The 19420-nt window shown below is 38.7% G+C and overlaps 1 protein-coding gene and 1 non-coding gene across 5 annotated transcripts; one reads left to right on the top strand and one right to left on the bottom strand.

The window, feature by feature from the left end:
• Positions 1–2350: 2350 nt before the first annotated feature.
• On the bottom strand, positions 2351–2422 carry trnap-ugg (transfer RNA proline (anticodon UGG)). Its single transcript has one exon. It is a non-coding gene; the product is annotated as a tRNA-Pro (tRNA).
• Positions 2423–4877: 2455 nt separating this feature from the next.
• On the top strand, positions 4878–18993 carry septin2 (septin 2). 4 transcript variants are annotated; one of them, XM_061732610.1, is made up of 13 exons: positions 4878–5001; positions 6756–6795; positions 9549–9663; positions 11608–11694; positions 11854–11977; positions 14084–14218; positions 14335–14452; positions 15289–15390; positions 15509–15654; positions 15761–15844; positions 16994–17054; positions 17720–17799; positions 17975–18993. In XM_061732610.1, the coding sequence occupies exons 2-12, from the start codon at positions 6772–6774 to the stop codon at positions 17789–17791; spliced, it is 1068 nt and encodes a 355-aa protein (XP_061588594.1). In that variant the 5' UTR covers positions 4878–5001; positions 6756–6771; the 3' UTR covers positions 17792–17799; positions 17975–18993. The 4 variants fall into 4 exon arrangements, with proteins under 4 accessions (XP_061588594.1, XP_061588593.1, XP_061588592.1 ...); XM_061732609.1 differs by having other exon boundaries at positions 16991–17054; XM_061732608.1 differs by having other exon boundaries at positions 15761–15883.
• The last annotated feature ends 427 nt before the right edge of the window (positions 18994–19420 follow it).

Below are 19420 nucleotides of genomic sequence, written 5' to 3'. Positions count from 1 at the left end.
CTGTATCTCTTTGTCAGTCGCTCCAGATAACAGATCTAAACTGTGTTGCCTGTTCCTGCATGTCTTCATCAAATTTAGTTGGGATAAAATAAAATTCACCTGTATCAGATTCAAGAGGTACTGAATTCACAGCTGAGGAGATCCTGCAGGACTTGACCTATAAATTAGCAACGCTGCAATTTGCTGTGAAGATACCTTTTGTTTTTTCTATAGTAAACTGAATATGTTTGGGATTCGTTCTGCTGATTGAACACTGATCATGTGACCTCAGCTTTTATGGAGTCACTCCTTTTACTCTTTTATTTGAAATTAGCAGAATTTCTAATAAAAGAAGAAGGAACTTTGTATAAATCTTGCTGAAAGAAGTGATTATGTCACGACCAGATACGGACAGATGGCTTATGAACTCTCAAAGTAGAGAAAATTATAAAAATAGATTGAGTTGTTTTCTCTAAAGCTCACACACTCCCAGTCCTCTGAAACTCTTTTGTATAAACGTGAACTGAGGAATGGGTTCACACGATTGTTTTTATGTGAAAAGTTGCACTTGTAGTTCAAATTTCGTCAATTCAGCTCCAAGTAAATACACTAAAATCCCAAAACATTCAACTCCAACAAGCATTTTTTTTGACACTTTTGCCTTAGTCCATTAGGAAACATTTCAGGGGGAAAATCCCCATGATTTTCACTGCTCTGGGGAGGATTTCACTAAGTCTTCTGCTTATTCTCATGATACTTAGGAAAAGTAAAGCGGTTTTAATAGCTTTCCCCCTGACACATTGATAGTAGAATATGCTTCGCCTCTGTGGCAGATAGCTTGAATCTGAGGTTAAGGACGGGTGTGCGGTTGGCTGGTGGGGTTTACTCATCTCTGCCTGCCAGGACATGTCCATAAAGCCACATCTAAACGAAATTAATACACTTCTGCCAGCATCTGAGGATAAACCGGAGGGCCACATTACCGTGGCAGGCCCTATCAGCCAGCTTGTAATAACAGAGTCAGCAGTCAATGAGATGCATTTGCAAGCAGACATTTGTCAGCGACTCAGTGCCACCGAGGCAGGAGATTTGGAACGTCCTGCTGTAAATTAAGCGCTGCTTGAAAAGTGAAAGGTGCCGGCTAAGCAAGCAGCTGCTTACTTTATGTGACACACTGGCTGTTGAGTGATGATGATGTGGCAATGGTGGGAGGAGAAAAAAATAAACCCGGGCTTGAAGTGATCTTTTTTTTCAAACTCTGGTTTTATGGGGTTTTACACATTTATAGGATATTTATGTGACAGTTCACATTAAATAGTTAACTATAAATTTGAGGCCACCCGCCCTTACATTAAATGGAAGTGTTTTTTTGGGTAATTATCGTTGTAAAAGTGTTCACCCCTCTCTGAGTAAAAGGGATTGGAAAATCCACACAAAACACAGGAATTATCAGCAACTTTGTCTGCCAAAATACCAGGCTGGATACCAAAAAGATGCTCTTAGATATAAATAGAAACTCACATGCTTCACAGTCAGGCCACTCCATACCTGACAGAGCATGGTGACACTAAGAAGCTTATTGAAATAATGGAAATGGTGTATTTCCTGTGAAGAACCTGTGCTTGCTGTAGCAGAAAAAGGAAAGAGAGTTTGTATTTACCGTGATATCTCCTGGATTTGTTTTAAGCAGACCAGTGGTTTTCCTTTGCTCCAGGATAAGGGATGAGATAAGCCCTAACAGGGTGAGGACAAAAATACATTAAATGAACATATTTTTAAGCCAGGCACTATCTTGGTGAGATTTTGTACAATATGATCACAAAAAGGTGGTTTAGTCTCAGAACGTAGGACGCTCATTTAAGAGCTTCTTGGGAATCATATGATGAATTTCTTGTTGCACGGGTGATTCGGTGTCAAGAAAACTACAATGAGAAACCCAGAAGCACAGAACTGTTTCTCATGCACCACTTTTGCTCATGAAGTGAGATATCTGTGTAACTGGGAAGCTGGAATATCAATCTCAGCTGCAGACAGCACTCAAGTGAGAAAATATAATGCTAAATTAATTGGTTACTGTTCCTTGTTTTTTAAAAAAAGGTACTTCCTATATAAAAGGACACATTACCAGCTAATGTTTCCATACAAATAGGTAAACCATATGCAAAAATACAGAAATGTAATACGGTCAAAATCCACAAGAGGTCAGTATAACTATGAAATACAGATGGCTAATTGGCTAATTTTTCTTTTTGTTCTTCATTGCCCTGCTCTTGTTAGTTATCAAAAATTTGTCAGCACAATGAGAATGTGCAGTAGTTACTACAGAATGGATTCACTATGTCTGAACAATGTTAAATCTATTTTAAAAAGTGGGCTCGTCCGGGATTTGAACCCGGGACCTCTCGCACCCAAAGCGAGAATCATACCCCTAGACCAACGAGCCACGCATTGACTCACCCGTAAATATTAATAAATACAATAGGTCGTATTGTAAGTCTCTCTATGTAATTACAGCGTACTTGCCAGCCGGCAAAAATGATGTTAAAATAAGCCGAGGATGTTTGACTTTAAGAGCCAACTCCTATAGGGGATTAGCTGCCACTACTTGAAGTTAAAATGCCTTAAACTGATATGACATCATCTAAACAACTATTTTTGCTTCATCTATCACAGCAGCCATTATACCACATCATACTGTGGATATGCAATATTGAACAAACACAACCATATCATATCATACAGTATTAACATGTACATGATGACACCTAGAGCCAAACTTTACACTAAAAAGAGATGTTGGGTCCACTGGCCTCATGCTGGTGTTGCTGGATTATTGGAAAAGATCAAAATGTTATGTGTTGTCAAAGGCATAAATACATTGCAATATGTTTTTAATGGTGTAATGGACCTTGATGCAGATACATTTTTAGACATTTTAAAACCTGGTGTTTGTTCAAGATATTTAAATATTTTCAGGAACAACTGCACTGTTTTTGAAAAGTATGATAGCATACATATGTAAAGGTTTTATGACAAGACAAGTTTGTAGTAACAGCTTCAGAAAGACAGATATTTCTGGCGTTTTAACCCTTTAATGACGGATGTTTCATATTTGATCCATGAATTTTGGAGGCCACACCCATAAAAAACTACAAAACTAAGTTTTATGTGATAAAAAGAAGACTTTTACATAAATGTATACTTATTAATGTTTCTAGGACTACACACTCATGGATTGAAATTTCTGATGCTGTTCCTCATCTGCTGTCAGTGGTATTTCCAAGGTAGTTGTTTCTTTATTGGACCTTTTAACTGTTTGGACACCTGGCTTACTTCTCTGCACAGCCTTGACCTTAGTTTCCAGCTTTCTCTGCTATGAAGGAGCTCTGTGCTGTATAGTATACCAGCTGATTGGTGTTGGTGATGGTTCCAGTAGATGTTTGTAACACTGCATTTACATCTTCTTGCAGACTTTCAAAAGCTACTTTATTTCTTAGCCTTAAAGGGTCACATAGGCTCCAGCTGAGTTATGATCTTACAGCTGTCCTTGTGTTCAGAATATCTGGGTATGTCTTTGGGGCGTGGTGCCCATTCTCCGGAGATGGGGATGATGATACTGACGTGTCATCCTGACTCCACCTTGCAACGGCATCATTGTTGTACCTCATTGAGCTGTAGTTGTGATATCAAGGTCTGCTTTTAGACATTAGACTAGTGAGCCACCAGGTGTTACTTGCTTTACTTAGATATTGCGTTCCAAAGTATTCAAGGGTCATGATCTGCATTTATCCTCTCTCACTGGGGTTGCTTGCATAGTACCATTCCACTATTGTCAAATGTAGCTAATTTATGTCTTGCATCCAGTAGCATTTATATCAGAGTGCTGTAGTACCCCAAAAACTAAAGAATACCTTGTTAATTTAGGCAACATCCCAGCTGGCATGGCATTGCTATGTCTCGCGCTCATGGTTCTGTGGACGAGGTATGTGACTGGAGCCTCACCCTTACCCAGATACAAACACATTACCACTGCACCCTCTACACACACACAAACACTGCAGTCAGATTGTCATACTACAAATAATACACAGCATATACTGTGTAGAGAATATATATATATATATATATATATATATATATATATATATATATATATATATATATACATATATATATATATATATATATATATATATATATATATATATATATATATATATATATATATATATATATATATATATATATATGTGTGTGTGTATGTGTGTATATATATATATATATAGGGGTATATATGTATGTGTATATATGTATATATAATAATTAATAATAATAATTAATAATAATAATAATAATAATAATAATAATAATAATAATAATAATAATAATGATAATTCATTTTATTTAGAGGCGCCTTTCATGTCACCCAAGGTCACCTTACAGGTTTATATATATATATATATATATATATATATATATATATATATATATATATATATATATTATATGTGTGTGTATGTGTATATATGTATGTGTGTGTATATATATATGTGTGTCTGTATATGGATTCAGTTTAAAATATGAAACTATGAATTATATTATATGTATTATATTCGATCTGTGTAAGCTAAAGTGTCCAAAGAAGTGTCCTGGAAGTGCTCCAGCTGGGTTGTATTGACAAGACTGTGATTAATTCAAGAATGATTGAATGAATGAATGAATGAATGAATGACAAGGAAGAGAGACGAAATAATTTAAATTATTTCCCTCAATAATTCTTAAATCCATGTGTGCACATAGAAGAGCCCCATGTTATGAGTGTGAGCCATGGATGTATTATATTAACGTGTGAGCCTGCAGCAGTGATGAGTCCCCCCCCCTCTCCCCCCTGCGGTCCGGCTGGAGGAGGAAGCTGCTGCTGCACCGGAATCTGAAGAATCCGAGGTTCCGCCAGGTCGCTGCTGCTGCCGAGACCCGCCTGTCTGCCGCCGCTCCCCGACACCACCTCGTCCCGGGCTCACCGTGAGTTCACACGGCCGTCTGCAGCAGTTACCGGGTTATTGATGAGTGTTTGTGCAGATGTCGGAGGGACCGCGGGCTGAGCGGGGACGCTAGTAGCGCTAGCTGAGAGAGAGAGGACATCCTGCACGCTCAGCTACACGGCTAGGACTGATTTATGCTTCTGCGTTACACCGACGTAGAGCCCACAGCCTGAATTATGGTTCTGCGTTAAACCGACGGCGTAGCCTACGACGTAGGGATCGCGGCGACGCGCACCGTACGCGGACCATAAATCAGCCCTACGGCGTACCCTACGCCGTACTCGGCGTAGGCTCTGCGTCGATTTTTAACGCGGAACCATAATTCAGCCTTAATCTGGCCACTTACTGAACTGATATCATAACAAATGAGTCTTTTATGTCCTACTGATATCAGTAACGGTGGTTGCTGTGGTTAATATTTAACTTTTAACGAGCTAAACTCTGTTTCAGCAGCTACCAGTAATGCAGCACTAGCTAGCTAGTGGTGCTCATCGTGTTTAGCGTCAGTCTTTGGTTAGTTTGAAGTTAGTCAGCCCTTAAACTCGCTTTTTACTCAGGTAATGGGGGTCGAAACGTTTTTTTTCTGCCGGTCGTTTGCAAAGAGAGCCGTGTCCACCCTAGCTGTGGGCGTGTTAGCAGTCTCAGTTCACTTAAACTGCTGATACACAGAGGTGTCAAAAGTATTCACATTCATTACTCAGGTAGAAGTATAGATACTAGAGTTTAAAAATACTCCTGTAGAAGTTGAAGTATCAACTCAAGTTTTTTACTCAAGTAAAAGTATAAAAGTAGGCTACTGGTTTCAAAACTACTTAAAGTATAAAAGTAAAAGTAATGTAAGGGGGAAAAAAGCTATTAAGGACAAAAGCCATTGAAAATGAATGCATTTTAGTATATTGCAAACATATTAAAGAACCATATATGTGTACTATTGAGCATTAACATGTGTTTCAGAGAGCAGGAGATATGATGACTAGTTGCCTATAAGTATTGTAATGGTGCAAAAAGTCAAACTTCAGAGGCATGTTATCATTTATCCTAATGTTTATTGGAATGTACATCCAAGTTTAGTTGCAGGAATCTGAGGGAACGGATGTAAGAACAAAACTGGACAAGAACATCTGAAACAACCACAACCAAATTCACTCTATCCGGATGGAGCAATTTAACTGGATAGTTTTTTTTTAAAGGCCGAAATGAAATAGAGTAACGAGGCTGTTTTTAAAATGTAAGGAGTAAAAAGTACAGATAATTGCGTGAAAATGTAAGGAGTAAAAGTACAAAGTTGTCTGAAAAATAATTACTCCAGTGAAGTATAGATAACCAAAATTTCTACTTAAGTAAGGTAATGACGTATTTGTACTTTACTTGACACCTCTGGTGATACAATACAGTAAAATGTGTAGAAACAAAGAAAGCATGTGGTGGAAATCATAGAGATGGACGAACTGGAGTGTCAAGCATGTTTTCATGTCTCCTGGGCATATCATAGTGTTTGAAGGGGGGTTGGGGTTAATCCTGAACAAGGGAAGCAGGTTTGTGGTGAGATACAGCCTCTCAAATCAGACTTCCTGTCTCTCGCTGACAGTTGGGCTTTTACGTGATAACACGAGTAACATGAGTTACCTTCACAGCAGGAAATATGAGACGGAACTGCAGATGTGAGATTCATTTTACAGCTGTGGTTGTCTCTGCATATCACTGTGTTTAGAAAAAGTCTGCTTTTTCTTTCAGCTTGATTGAGGAGAACATGTCTCAGGCTGACAAAATGAAGGTAAGCCTTTGAAAAATGAAACCTGTAACCCCTCATTATAACCTGTATTTAGAGCACAGTTTGAGTTTGTTTATTTTCGATCAGCAAAAAATTTAAAAAAAAAGTCCTTCCAACAAAACGAAAAAGGGTACATAGGTCTGACCGAAAGGGTAAGGGCTGAAACTAACAAGCTTATAGATGCCCTAACCTTTATACCATCAAATCATATATAGCATGCGTATATACAATACGCACATATACACATTGATGCATTCATGCTTGCATCTACACCCATATACAGTGCACATACTCATATACACATAGATTTTCACACGTACACACATACCAACCAACTATACATATAAATACACATACACAGCCAAGACCAAACATAATACCAGAGATTCAGTTCAATTTCCCCCAAAATCGTGATTATATACCACCGTGTCTATAAATATCCAGAGTATTGTTTTTAAATTCTTTTTTGAATTGTGCAATATTTTTTCTTTGATGTTGTCAGGTAACTTATTTCACAGTTATTTTGTATATAGATGGGCTAGGGCTGTGTGTCAGACGTTGTTGAGACTTGGTATTATCATGCATCCTTGGTGATCTGATTGAAAGTGGAGTTTGGACAGTGTTTTTTTTTTCTTTTTCCTCTACAATTATTATAATTTTTTTCTAGGAATTGAAAAAGTCAGACATCCCAATTACAACTTGAATGGTCTAATGATCAGCTGAATAGGTGGCCCAGCCACATAAGACATATTTGTGCTGACTCTCTTAGGAATATGGCCACAAGAGTCTCTGATAACCTGAATGTTGCTTGAATGATCAAATCTGAGTTATAAATCATCATGGAAATCAAAGCATCTTGAGTGTGTTGACATTTGCATTTCACCCAGGACACATACCAACGGTGTGTGTGTGTGTGTGTGTGTGTGTGTGTGTGTGTGTCCTTGGTGAGAAAAGCTCCTCCTAGAATGTGCGATTTTGTTCACAAAGTAAAATCTCTCTGTTTAATGACTCGGGTGGTTGTTCAGAACAGAATTGTGACAGTGTTGTTGGTGTTGAGTGGTAAGTCTCATGATTACCCACTGATTTAGCTTCATGTAGCCTGAGAGGACAAAGGCAGTGTTGGATCACAATGCTTGTCTAGTTTATCAGTTTGGATCATTACTGAAGACACAAGTAATGCATGCTTTATATAACTTACAATATTCTGAAGAGCAAAAAGAACATATACTCTCATCTTTTCTTTGTATGGTACACTGTATGGAATAGCTTACTGTAAATACGTTGTTTATTCTCCTCAGTGATTCTGCTCCTAGACCTTGTAACTGGCTGTTAGGTTTATGCATCAACTGGTGCTTCAGCCTCCTGGTTCAACTCCACCCTGGCTTATTTTTTATTTTTATCAAAAGGTTGTTGTCTGTGTTTGTTTTTTTAAATCTATATAATAAATAAAGTATGAAGCACATTCAAGAGGCAGCACAAAAAGACATGAATCAGACATCCAAGTTTGCTACCACATGTTAAAGAAACAAGATGCAGGAACAACTCAGCCTAGACTACATGTAGTTTTCCTGAGACTTACAACAGTAGTGAAATATCACAAGTAACATATACCCGATTGCACCTTTCATTCAGCAAACTCAAGTATGGTTGATTGTTGAAATTTGAGATGGGACTTGCCCTCTACTACAAACGCTCGTGAGTTTTTGAAAAAGCTTTCTTTCATTCCAAGAGGATCAAGTGTCTGGCCGACACAGGAGAGAAGGCTATTGCCTCTGCTTGATAACCTCTGATCTGTACCCCCTGTGGTATTACCCCAAAAAGCTCTGTTGCTGGATTGGGATCTATATCCTTATTGAAGATAAAGAAGAAAGTATTAAAAATCTCTGCCTAAAATGGCATCAAACTGGGGCTTTTCCAGAACATATGGGCAAGGGGGGCCTTGCCGTCGCCACACCAGGGGGCACATTAGGTTCAGGTTTGGATCAGTATCCAGGGTTTACCAAAATCCTAATTAAGCCATTAGAATGGGATAAAGAGTTATTCCTTAAAAAGGTTGCTTGCATATATGACTCTTCTCCTATTCCTCTGTTGGAGAGATGGGGCCAATTTTACATTGGCCAATACAGGGGTGGAGAAAGGCCATTTTTAATTTGAAATGTGTCCTGAACTGGTGCCATATTCTTAAGGTCTTACATAAGATGGGGTCATTTGTTTAGTGTTGTTTACTCTGAGGCAAAGGGATGCAGATTAATGAGTGGAGCGGCAGCGGGTTACTTCAAAACTGCTCCATGAGGGACCACACTGGGGACTTTTCCTCCAACTGCTCTGACCTCCAGAATATTATCCTATAGATGTAAATGAGTGTTTATTCAATTATTTGAGAAATGATTTAGGAATAAAAACAGGGACCATTAAACTGAAAAGAGAAGTCTAGGCCTACTGGCTTTTTTCCAGAGTTTATTGTAGCTGCAAGGACTAAGGGATGACTTTCTTTCCAGGTCCTTTGGCCGTATTGAGAGTACTTTTGAAACTGCTAGGCAGTAAATAATCATGTGTATTTAACCTAGGTTTGTAAAACTGTTTTATTGAAACTGACTTGTTGGTGTGAACCAAAGTGTCAAATACAAAATCTTTGCCCAGAAAGGAGGTGCCAAAACCAAAGCCTTCTAGTATTGTGAATAAGTAATGGTAGTCACTCAGAAGCCCCTGTTTTTCTTATTATTCATGATGATTCTTTGTTTTCTCATTTTCTACAGCAGGGGCAGTTCACCAACCCCGAGACCCCGGGTTATGTTGGATTCGCCAACCTTCCAAATCAGGTTCATCGCAAATCAGTCAAGAAAGGTTTTGAGTTCACCCTTATGGTTGTTGGTGAGTAATTTATATTTTTGTTTTCCTTTAATCATTTTTCTGTAGTGTTGAGCTGATTTTTATTAATCTTAGTAAATAATAATTTTAGTTAAGACAGTTTATCTTTGGACAGCAAGTGTAAACATTCTGAGGGATGCTGTTTAAAAAAATAGATACATTTTTTTTACTTTTCGTATACAGTCTGAGGAAAACATCAGCTGTAACACCAGCGTCGTTGCTCAGTTGGCTTAAGCAGCAGTGTAAATTCCAGATGATTGACTGTGAGAATCTCAGTGCTTGTTTGAAAGGGGGGAGGGTAGAAGCTCCCCAGAACATTGCTCATCCTTCTGTTTTAAAATAAACCAGAGAGGAATGCAGCCTGTGTGCCTCGAGGGACTGAATCCTGCAGTAGACAGTGAAACCTTTTGGTCATTACGCTGAAAGAATACATACTGAATGCTATTTTTAGTCTGTAACCCAGATATTAAATAAATCAGTGTTTCCTGTATTTTTTATATATAATTATTAACCTCACAAAGACACTTGACACATTTTTCACTTTAGTCTTTTCCTCTCCCATATATAAAGCTACAATTTTTGGCAATGTACATGTACAGTATTGGTTGTGTTTTTTTGTCATGTTAAACATTCTGGAAAATTGCCAGCTGTGGATGTTTGGAAAACGGTATAAGAAGAACTGGATAAATCCCCGTGACATCACTCATAGATTTTTTTTTTTTTCATACTGCACAGCGCCATGTTGCTACTGGGCAGAGCAAGCCCCTTATTGGAATCACTGTTAGCTATTTCAGCCTCTCTGGCTTACCTCATGTTACCCTGTGATACTAAACAATGTTACGTCATATTAAATCAGAAAAATAATAAAAAATCCGGAAGAAGTCCTCTGGGATCTGCGGGTGCTCAGCTTGCTGCTAACAGCACCGCGGGCTGATTTAGTGCAGGTCCTGTTGTAGCTCCCGCTGCTTCAAACGATCAATGCCAGAGGAGCTGCGGAGCTACCAGCTAACATCTGGATCTCATGATTCAAATATTGCTTTGGTGGCGCTAAGACAACCCACGCATAACGAGTTTATTAGCCAACGCACATCCAGTCATGGTAAAATTAACAACAAAAAAAAGCGCAAAGTAGCAAAACTAATGACAGCTAGCCACTGGCTATGCCGGGCGCTAAGCGCATCGATTGAGGAACTGCAATTTCTGCAATATCTCTGTCATCTTAAACCCGGAAGTTGCTATGTTGGTGCTTGATGGGAACCACAAAAGCTACTGAAGCGAGTAAACAAGATGGAAATTACAAGGTGTGATGAACCTATGGCAGTAATACAGCAAGAGTGGATCTCCATCAGTCAGGAATGATATCACGATGGCAGAAGTTTTGAAGAAGTGTCAACTCTGTAAACTTTAACTTCAAATAAATCTAATCTATTTGTAGGATGATCCGTATCATCTTAAAATATTGAAGTGGCAAACATGAGAAACCAAAATATGTGTCCTTACAAAAAGCCTTTGCTTGTGTGTTAACCGTTTGAATTGGGGGAGAAATCCCTGTCCATGTAGCTGTGATGAATCTCCTGTTTTCAGTAACATGATCTTTAGAACAGGATGTCATGATGGCCCGGAGGAAGGCTGCGAGCTGAAACACATTTGTCAAAGTATAAAGTTGTTCTCAGGAGTGCTAGTACGGCTGCAGAACCGCCATAGAGTTTCCTCTCTAAATGCACTTTGGAAATGATTAAAGTTGTGCCAGTGGGTTTTTTTTTCCTAGTCACAGGATGGTGGGATTTCTCTTTACTTAATGGTGTATGATTATTGTCATGTCGTGTTTTTTATGTATGGATCTGTTATTTTTGCTTAGCTCTGCTTCAGGATATGTTTTTGCTACGTAACCTCACTCATGTAATATTTAGCAGTGTACAGTTAATTAATTTGCTTGGTTGTCTAAAGGTGAATCTGGACTTGGAAAATCCACCTTGATCAACAGCCTCTTCCTCACTGACCTTTACCCCGAGAGAGTCATTCCTGGAGCAGCAGGTAGAAACACTCATTCACTTAATCCTCCACGCTTAGGTGGTTATATTTTCATTTTATTGTAAAACTAAAGCGACATGTGTATTTACAGCCCAATCTGAATAAAGCCAATTAAGTTATGGACTGACTCTAAGTTTTATTCTCAATGTTTTTCTATAATAGAAAAGATAGAAAGGACGGTTCAGATCGAGGCATCAACGGTTGAAATTGAGGAAAGAGGAGTGAAACTTCGCCTCACGGTTGTAGATACACCAGGATATGGAGATGCCATCAACAGCCAAGACTGGTAAGAAACTATTATAGGATACAGGGTTAAGTAGATCAGGTGTATCAGGTGTAGTTTTAATGTGGAGATCCTGTTAACTCTCTGGAGTCCTGACTATTTTTGAATATAGCTCTATTTCACCTAAAAAACTGTTTACCATCCATCCATCCATTATCTTACCCACTTTATCCCTTGCGGGGTCACGGGGGTCTGCTGGAGCCTATCCCAGCTCATTTCAGGTGAGAGGCAGGGGGTTAAACCCTGGACAGGTCACCAGTCCATCACAGGGCCACATAACAGTTTATCTCTTAACTGTTAATCACCTGTGTGAATTTACAGTTATGTTTTTTCATTTTGACAAACACATTTGACCTAAAATCACACACAACTTATAATTCGATTAGGAAAACCTTTTTTTTTCTTTTCAGTGAACATGATAAAGATGTTTAACAAACCATTTCTATAGATTAGAATGAAAATGTAAATTGTAAATTTCAAAAACTTATGTACAAATTTAGCAAATATACACATATAAAATATACATATACACTTTTTTAATTTCAATTCGTCACATGTATTTTGGATTTCCAAAAATAAATCAGGTGTCAAAATGAAATATTTCTTGTCCAACACGAGATTTAGGTTCACATCACAGTCCTGACACCTCCCGGGTGTGTCTTTGCTCCTTTTGTCCACCTGGAGGCAGCGTCTCAAAATTCACTTCATCTGCCTTTTAAACTCCCTCCACTTTACTCTCTTCCTCAACAACCAGCGCTTTAAGTGGACCGGTATACAGTACCGACACCTTTATACCCCTCCCCAGCGTACTGGTACTAGCACTTTTTTCCAGCGTAGGGTGCGTACCAGGACTTTCCCCAATTGTCAGAAGCCTCCTCTGACCTCTCCACAGTTTATAGGTTATCTATATATATATATATATATATATATATATATATATATACACACACACACACAGTGTTTAGTCTTAAAAAAAAAACATCTTGTTTTGACGCAAACTGCTTGACGTCCACGTCATGGAGCACTTCCTGTTGAATACGCGTTCAAGTGGTCATAGGTGTTTCGGATCAGAGGGAAAACAATCACGGCTGTGATGTTGACCGTGGATAATTTGACATGTTTATGCAGAGACTCTGTGGATGGTTGGTCAATATATTGAGTTTTTGAAGACATTTTTAGATAAAAAGATTAATTATATTAATGAAGTGGCATGAGTTTGGACAGGCCAGGCCCTGATACTGAGAATAAATCCATTTTCCAGAAGGAAATTGTAATATTATTTTTGTTCTTTGTTTTTGAGGTGCTTTTATTTTATATCTTTATTTTTTCAATGATATTTTCACACCATGCCATGTTCACACCATGAAGGTTAAAGTTGATAAACGTGGCTCCGTGAGACTTTGAATTTGGCTCATGAGAATCTGATTCAGAACTGTCTTTGTTCTTTGTCATTTCTGTACAATAAAACAAAGATAAACAGACAGACATACTGTACACGTATCACTCGTGTTTGTTTCCATATTTATATGATAGACAGCAGGTCAATAGGGGGAACCGGCACTTATTTTTTTCCATTTAAAGCACTGTCAACAACCAAATGCTGTGTGTTGCCATGTAACTTTTTGATTGGTTTGATGTGGTTGCGTTTTTTCCATCAGTAGGAAAAGTGATGTTGTGTTTTTCTTTCTCTTTTTTTTCCTCTCTATTTTGTTTGCAAGTGCTTTCCTGTGAACGGTCTGTTGCTGCTGTTCTTCCTGCAGCAAACCTGCACCACACATGATGCCAATATGCAGAAAGAAACGTGGTATATTTGAGTAATCATAACTCCAGTTTTCCATGGACTACATCATCAACACAGTTTTTAAAAACTGCCGTATAGTTTGAAGTCTGCACTTTTGAGTCACGTTGTAACGGAGACTCAGTGGGGCTGCGTCTCGCTGCTACGCCATTGTAAATCTGTCGTGGGATTTGGACGCACCAGAGGGTTACTACTAACGAACCCACTAACCTTCGATAGTTCAGAAGTGTGCAATGATCCCGTCTGTAATGAGTATTCATTTGGTGCTTTGGTATTTTCATCTGAACTTCTCTTCTTGTTGTTTCTTGTAGTTTCAGCACCATCATCAGTTACATTGATGACCAGTTTGAGCGCTACCTCCACGATGAAAGTGGTCTCAACCGGAGACACATCGTTGACAACAGAGTTCACTGCTGCTTCTATTTCATCTCCCCTCTTGGCCATGGGTACGTCCTTACATGCACACTCAGACAAATAGTGTACATGTTTCTGGGAAAAGTTATATTAAATTTCAGTGCACTTGATGGAGCCTCACTTTTGTTTGATTTCCTGTTTCAACCAGCTTGAAACCTCTGGATGTCCAGTTCATGAAGGCTATTCACAACAAGGTCAATGTGGTTCCTGTCATTGCCAAGGCAGACACCCTCACCCTCAAGGAGAGGGAGAGGCTCAAGCGCAGGGTGAGGACAACAAAGATACCAGTTGTTTAAGAAATGCAGTTCCTGACTCAAAACAGTAGCTGCATCATAGTGTAATTATTCTTACAGCAACCTCAATGTCACATTTGGTGCTCATATCTGATATGATTTAGATGATTAGTTTTATCTGTGATAATATTTCTCAACATAACATGATGATATTTTTTTGATTGGATTTATTTTTGAACATGTAAAAAAAACAAAAAACAAAACAACACTTCATGAGAAGTTTAAGAAAACAAAACAAAAAAAAAAACAAGAATTTCATCTTTTAAAACTAGTTATCTTGATTTACATGTGTCAAAAAAGGAGTATGAAGAAGTATAAACTTATTTAGTCCTACCGCCATTCACTGATCATTTAACCTGTATTTATAAATATTCACACACTGAACTCACACTGCTAAATAACAGTATTATTATTGTTATATACTGTAATTATACTCACACACATACTTGTACATGCATACATACATACTTACATATAGTTGAATATGTCTATATATTTGTAGTATGCCCATATGAATATTTATATGAATATACTTATTTACACTATACTATATCTGCTCTATATCTAAGTATATATCTACTTACCCACATAATCACACCATATATATATATATATACCCATACATACGCATACACCCATACATAACTACAAATATGTATGTATATATATATACATATATACAGTACACATATACATATACATACTCCTGTCTATACACATGCATATATACACATATAATTTGCTCCTCATTTCTGTACATAAATATACACAAATATTAATGCTTGTTTTGTTGCTTTCATATTGAAAAGATCCTTGATGAGATTGATGAACATGGTATCAAAATCTATCATCTTCCTGATGCTGAGTCGGATGAAGATGAAGACTTCAAAGAGCAGACCAGGATTCTCAAGGTAGGATGTTTCCATCGTCTTCACACTGTTTCTGAGGAGATTAAAGTGTCGTTGCTATTCACTTTGGGTGGCTGAACTATGAAATCAGACTGTATTTACTGCTACGTTTCTCATCCAGGCCAGCATCCCCTTTGCCGTGGTAGGATCCAACCAGCAGATTGAGGCCAAGGGAAAGAAGGTCAGGGGTCGCCTGTACCCCTGGGGAGTGGTAGAGGTGGAGAACCCAGAACACAATGACTTCCTCAAGCTGCGGACCATGCTGATGTCAGTGTTAAAGAATCTAAATGAACTTGTAATCCCCTAACCGCAACCTGGATGCCATTAACTATGGAATGTGTATTCATTGATGACTTTTTCTCAACCCCAACAGAACCCACATGCAGGACCTGCAAGAAGTAACCCAGGACCTGCACTATGAGAACTTCCGCTCAGAACGCCTTAAACGCGGTGGCAGGTTGTCCTCCCATGGTTACATTCTGCCTCTGTCACCTGCGTACGTACTTGTCTGTCTGCTTGCTTCTCGGCCCTCCCCCATCTCAAACAGCAAAGCTCTGAAAAGAATATAAAGGTTATAGATGTACACTGGTGTCTGGCTCAGTCACATCACTCATGAATGAACCTGTGACATAATCAAGTTTAAACATCCAGAGCGGTGTATATGTATTATTTACCAAGGAATTATTCTTGTTTAAAAATATCTTTGTCATTTTTTCCCCCCTTTGGTGTGGATTTGTATGATTTTTGTCCAGTTAGTGTCATTAGTTTTAGCTCTAACAGTTTTTTTTTGCATGTTAACTATATCAGACCTACTGTTGTAGCGGTAGATACAATTTTATTTCAATGTTGGGAGTCATTTTAGGTTGTTTTGGAAAATTAGTTCAACTGTAGAAAAAAAAAAGCATGTGTAGTTGGCATATCTTTACAGGTTAAAATGGGGTTAGAGTGTGTGTGTGATTTAACATAGTGTGGGTATATCATCATTTAACCCATAATGTAGTTGTGAAAAATTGTTGTAGACTTTGTTCTAAAGCCAACCACGGATAAGGGGGCGGTTTTACCGCCATCCCATGGCCTCCCCACCTGTCCAGCGATGGCTGGCTGGTCTCTATTTGCCCAAATCTGAGTGGACTGCTGGAGGTACCGTTTTGTGTTTTGCTATTTGGGGGAGGAAAGCTGTTCCCCTGACTTTGAAGTCACTGCTTCCTCTCTTGATTCTTCCTGCTTTCATCTCTTCCTAGTTGTTTGTCCTAGATGCCCACTTTTCCATCGTGAGCTATCTCTCTGCAACAAAAGAAAGCAAACTAACCCACTGACCCCTTTTTCCACTTTATCAATGTGGCTTGTGCTCTGTTTGCCTAATATTGCTTAAAACGGCACAACATGCACTTTGTTTCATACAGACACGCACAAAATATCTGTGCAGAATCGTTGTCACACAAACCAAATGCACTATGTTAACCTCTCTGACTGCTTTCACCTGATTTATTTATTTTTTTAAATTATTATTATTATTATTATTATTATTATTATTAAAGAAAAATGGTAAGTGGTTGATCCTGAAACATTTGAGTATCAAAAGTAACTAGAGTTGTCACTGAAGCAGGAAGGGGCCAGAGCCTGAGGAAATGGACAAGGACATGATCCTGCTGGAGAAGGAGGCTGAGGTGAGATATTCTGGGTATTAGTAGTCGTGTATTATTTTAAATGGATAATTCTTTTCATTCAGTTGTTTTATTTTAGTCAAAAGATCCACTTCTAGATCAGTACCCTCATTCACACAACCAGTGTTATACCACTGTAGCAGCTTTATTCTGGGTGGCTGTCAGCAAAACTGTGCCACAGTTAATTCTGCCTCTGTTGTGCATCTGTGCTGCCTTAAAAGGTAGTAACAGAGGAAAAGGAAGGAGAAACAAGCTTCCTGCGTTGTGCAACACACCGCTCATATGAACCGCGCTCAGGTTCCTAGGAGCACACAGCACGTGTGATGCAGATGTTCTGTGCTGCCTTTTGTTTGTGTGAATTGCCAAAGGGAAACATCAGGGCAGCTTTGGGTTGATGTGGTATGACGGCTGTGTGGAACGGGTAAAGACTCATCATAAGCTTAGCGAGTAGCAGGCCCCGGATACCTCAGTGGGTTGAGCAGGTGCACTATATACAGGGTCTCTTGCCCTTGTTCAGGCGGCACAGGTTCAAATCCTGGCCTGTTGCCCTTTACTCCATGTCTTACCCCCCCTCCACCCAAGTTTCCTCTATAGCAACTTTCAACATAAAGGCCAATAGAGCCATACATATTTTTTTTTAAAACAACAAAACTTTCTTTATTGAACAGTTGAGACGAATGCAAGAGATGATTGCCAAGATGCAGGCCCAGATGCTGAAGCGAGATGACGACGATGTGTGAAGTCGACGGTAAGAACGAGACCCACTCTGCTTCAGACACACAGCAGCGTCCAAATTGTCATGAACAGTGGGGAGGTACACTAAACTGCACTGCAATCTCAGTTTCTGTTAACATACCTGTCTTTTCTAACAGCAGCTTCCCCTTGAGTTCCAGTATTAATGTGTACTTGTTCTTTATTTGTAGGTAATTGAGCCGCTGATCGAGTCTGACCGGAGTGATGGAAAGGGTGTAAAAGCTTGACCCTTACCACTTGCCACTATTTCAGTTCCACATGGGATATGAAGTAATTTTTATACCTAGAGTTAAGTATATTCAATCAGTGTTATGTTTATATATTAACATATTACGGTTACTTTTTTTTTCTTTTCTTCTTTTTTTTTATGAATTCTTGAAAAAACACTTTTCTAGAATTTCAAATGAAGTCATTTCACCCATATGTTTAAATAGTAGCAAACGTTTTATTGGGATGTTCTGTTTAACTCCTGTCCTTAAAAGTACTTGGGAGAGCCAATAATATCAGAAATAGTAGCACCAATAGCTTTTTTTTTTTTTTTTTACGCCATTGTTACACAACTTTGCTTTTTTTATTTTGTTAATTATGAGTTGACCACACATCCTTGGCGTTAAATTCAGTCTAACCTGCTCAGTATCAGTGCTACCCAGCTGAAATGCATGCAATCCTCCACCCCGTTTGGTAAAAATCATTGTTTCATTGCTAGCATTGTTGGGGTCAGATTTACCTTTCCTATCTCATCCACGGGTGCTGTTCTCAGTGGAGCACCGTAAAACAGCCTTCTGCTGTGGTTAAGCTCAAAAGGAAACTGAGCTTTAGTCTGTTACAGTCTTCCTGTGCGCCTGACAAATGAAGGACAGACGAGCGAGGCGTGATGCCCATTTGGTGCTTTCAATTAACTCGATGCAATTATGCCACGTATCCTCCTCATGTAAAGTGAAGTTATGTGAATGAAGCAGTGATTATGTTTTAAGCTTGACTGATGCCATGAAATTGAATGGCTTTAACGCTCATAAATGTCCCAACTGATGAGTGCTTCATGGTTTCCATGGTGACGGGGCACCAGCCAAGATGAAAGTTCCTGACATTCCTTTGTGCTGTTTTTACCCAACATTTAATTACCAAATAGTTTTTAATGCACATATTGTAATACAAAAATTTTATTAAACTTCAGCTATCTCATCTGTGATTTGAGTCTTTTTTTTTTTTTCCTGACCATTTTCACAATATTTTATCTCCATAGATAAAGTTAAACATGCAGCTGCCTGTTGGCCGATCAGTCCGTCGAGACGTCCTCACCACTGTTTTCCAGAAAGCTCCTAATTGTGACAAAGCTTCAACTATCCACATCAGCTAATGATTCCTTCTACTTTAATTACCTCTGAAAGAGCCACCAGGAACCAGGCTGGAGGGTAACAGGGCAGCACTAATCACTGTGCAGCGTTTACAGACGTTAATGAGGCCTGATCCTCAGCTTACGTTCTCATTTAACAGGAGAGAGAAGGGAATAATGGCCCATAAATGAGTGCATTTACTATAAATGTTTTTCTTCTTCACAGGTATAAGATCAATGAGGCATGGGTAAACAATAATGGAATACACAGCAGTAAACCAGT

This window comes from Cololabis saira, chromosome 10 (genome assembly GCF_033807715.1).
Source record: "Cololabis saira isolate AMF1-May2022 chromosome 10, fColSai1.1, whole genome shotgun sequence".
In the NCBI taxonomy this organism is placed as follows: domain Eukaryota; kingdom Metazoa; phylum Chordata; class Actinopteri; order Beloniformes; family Belonidae; genus Cololabis; species Cololabis saira.
This window is presented reverse-complemented; position numbering and strand designations above follow the sequence as displayed.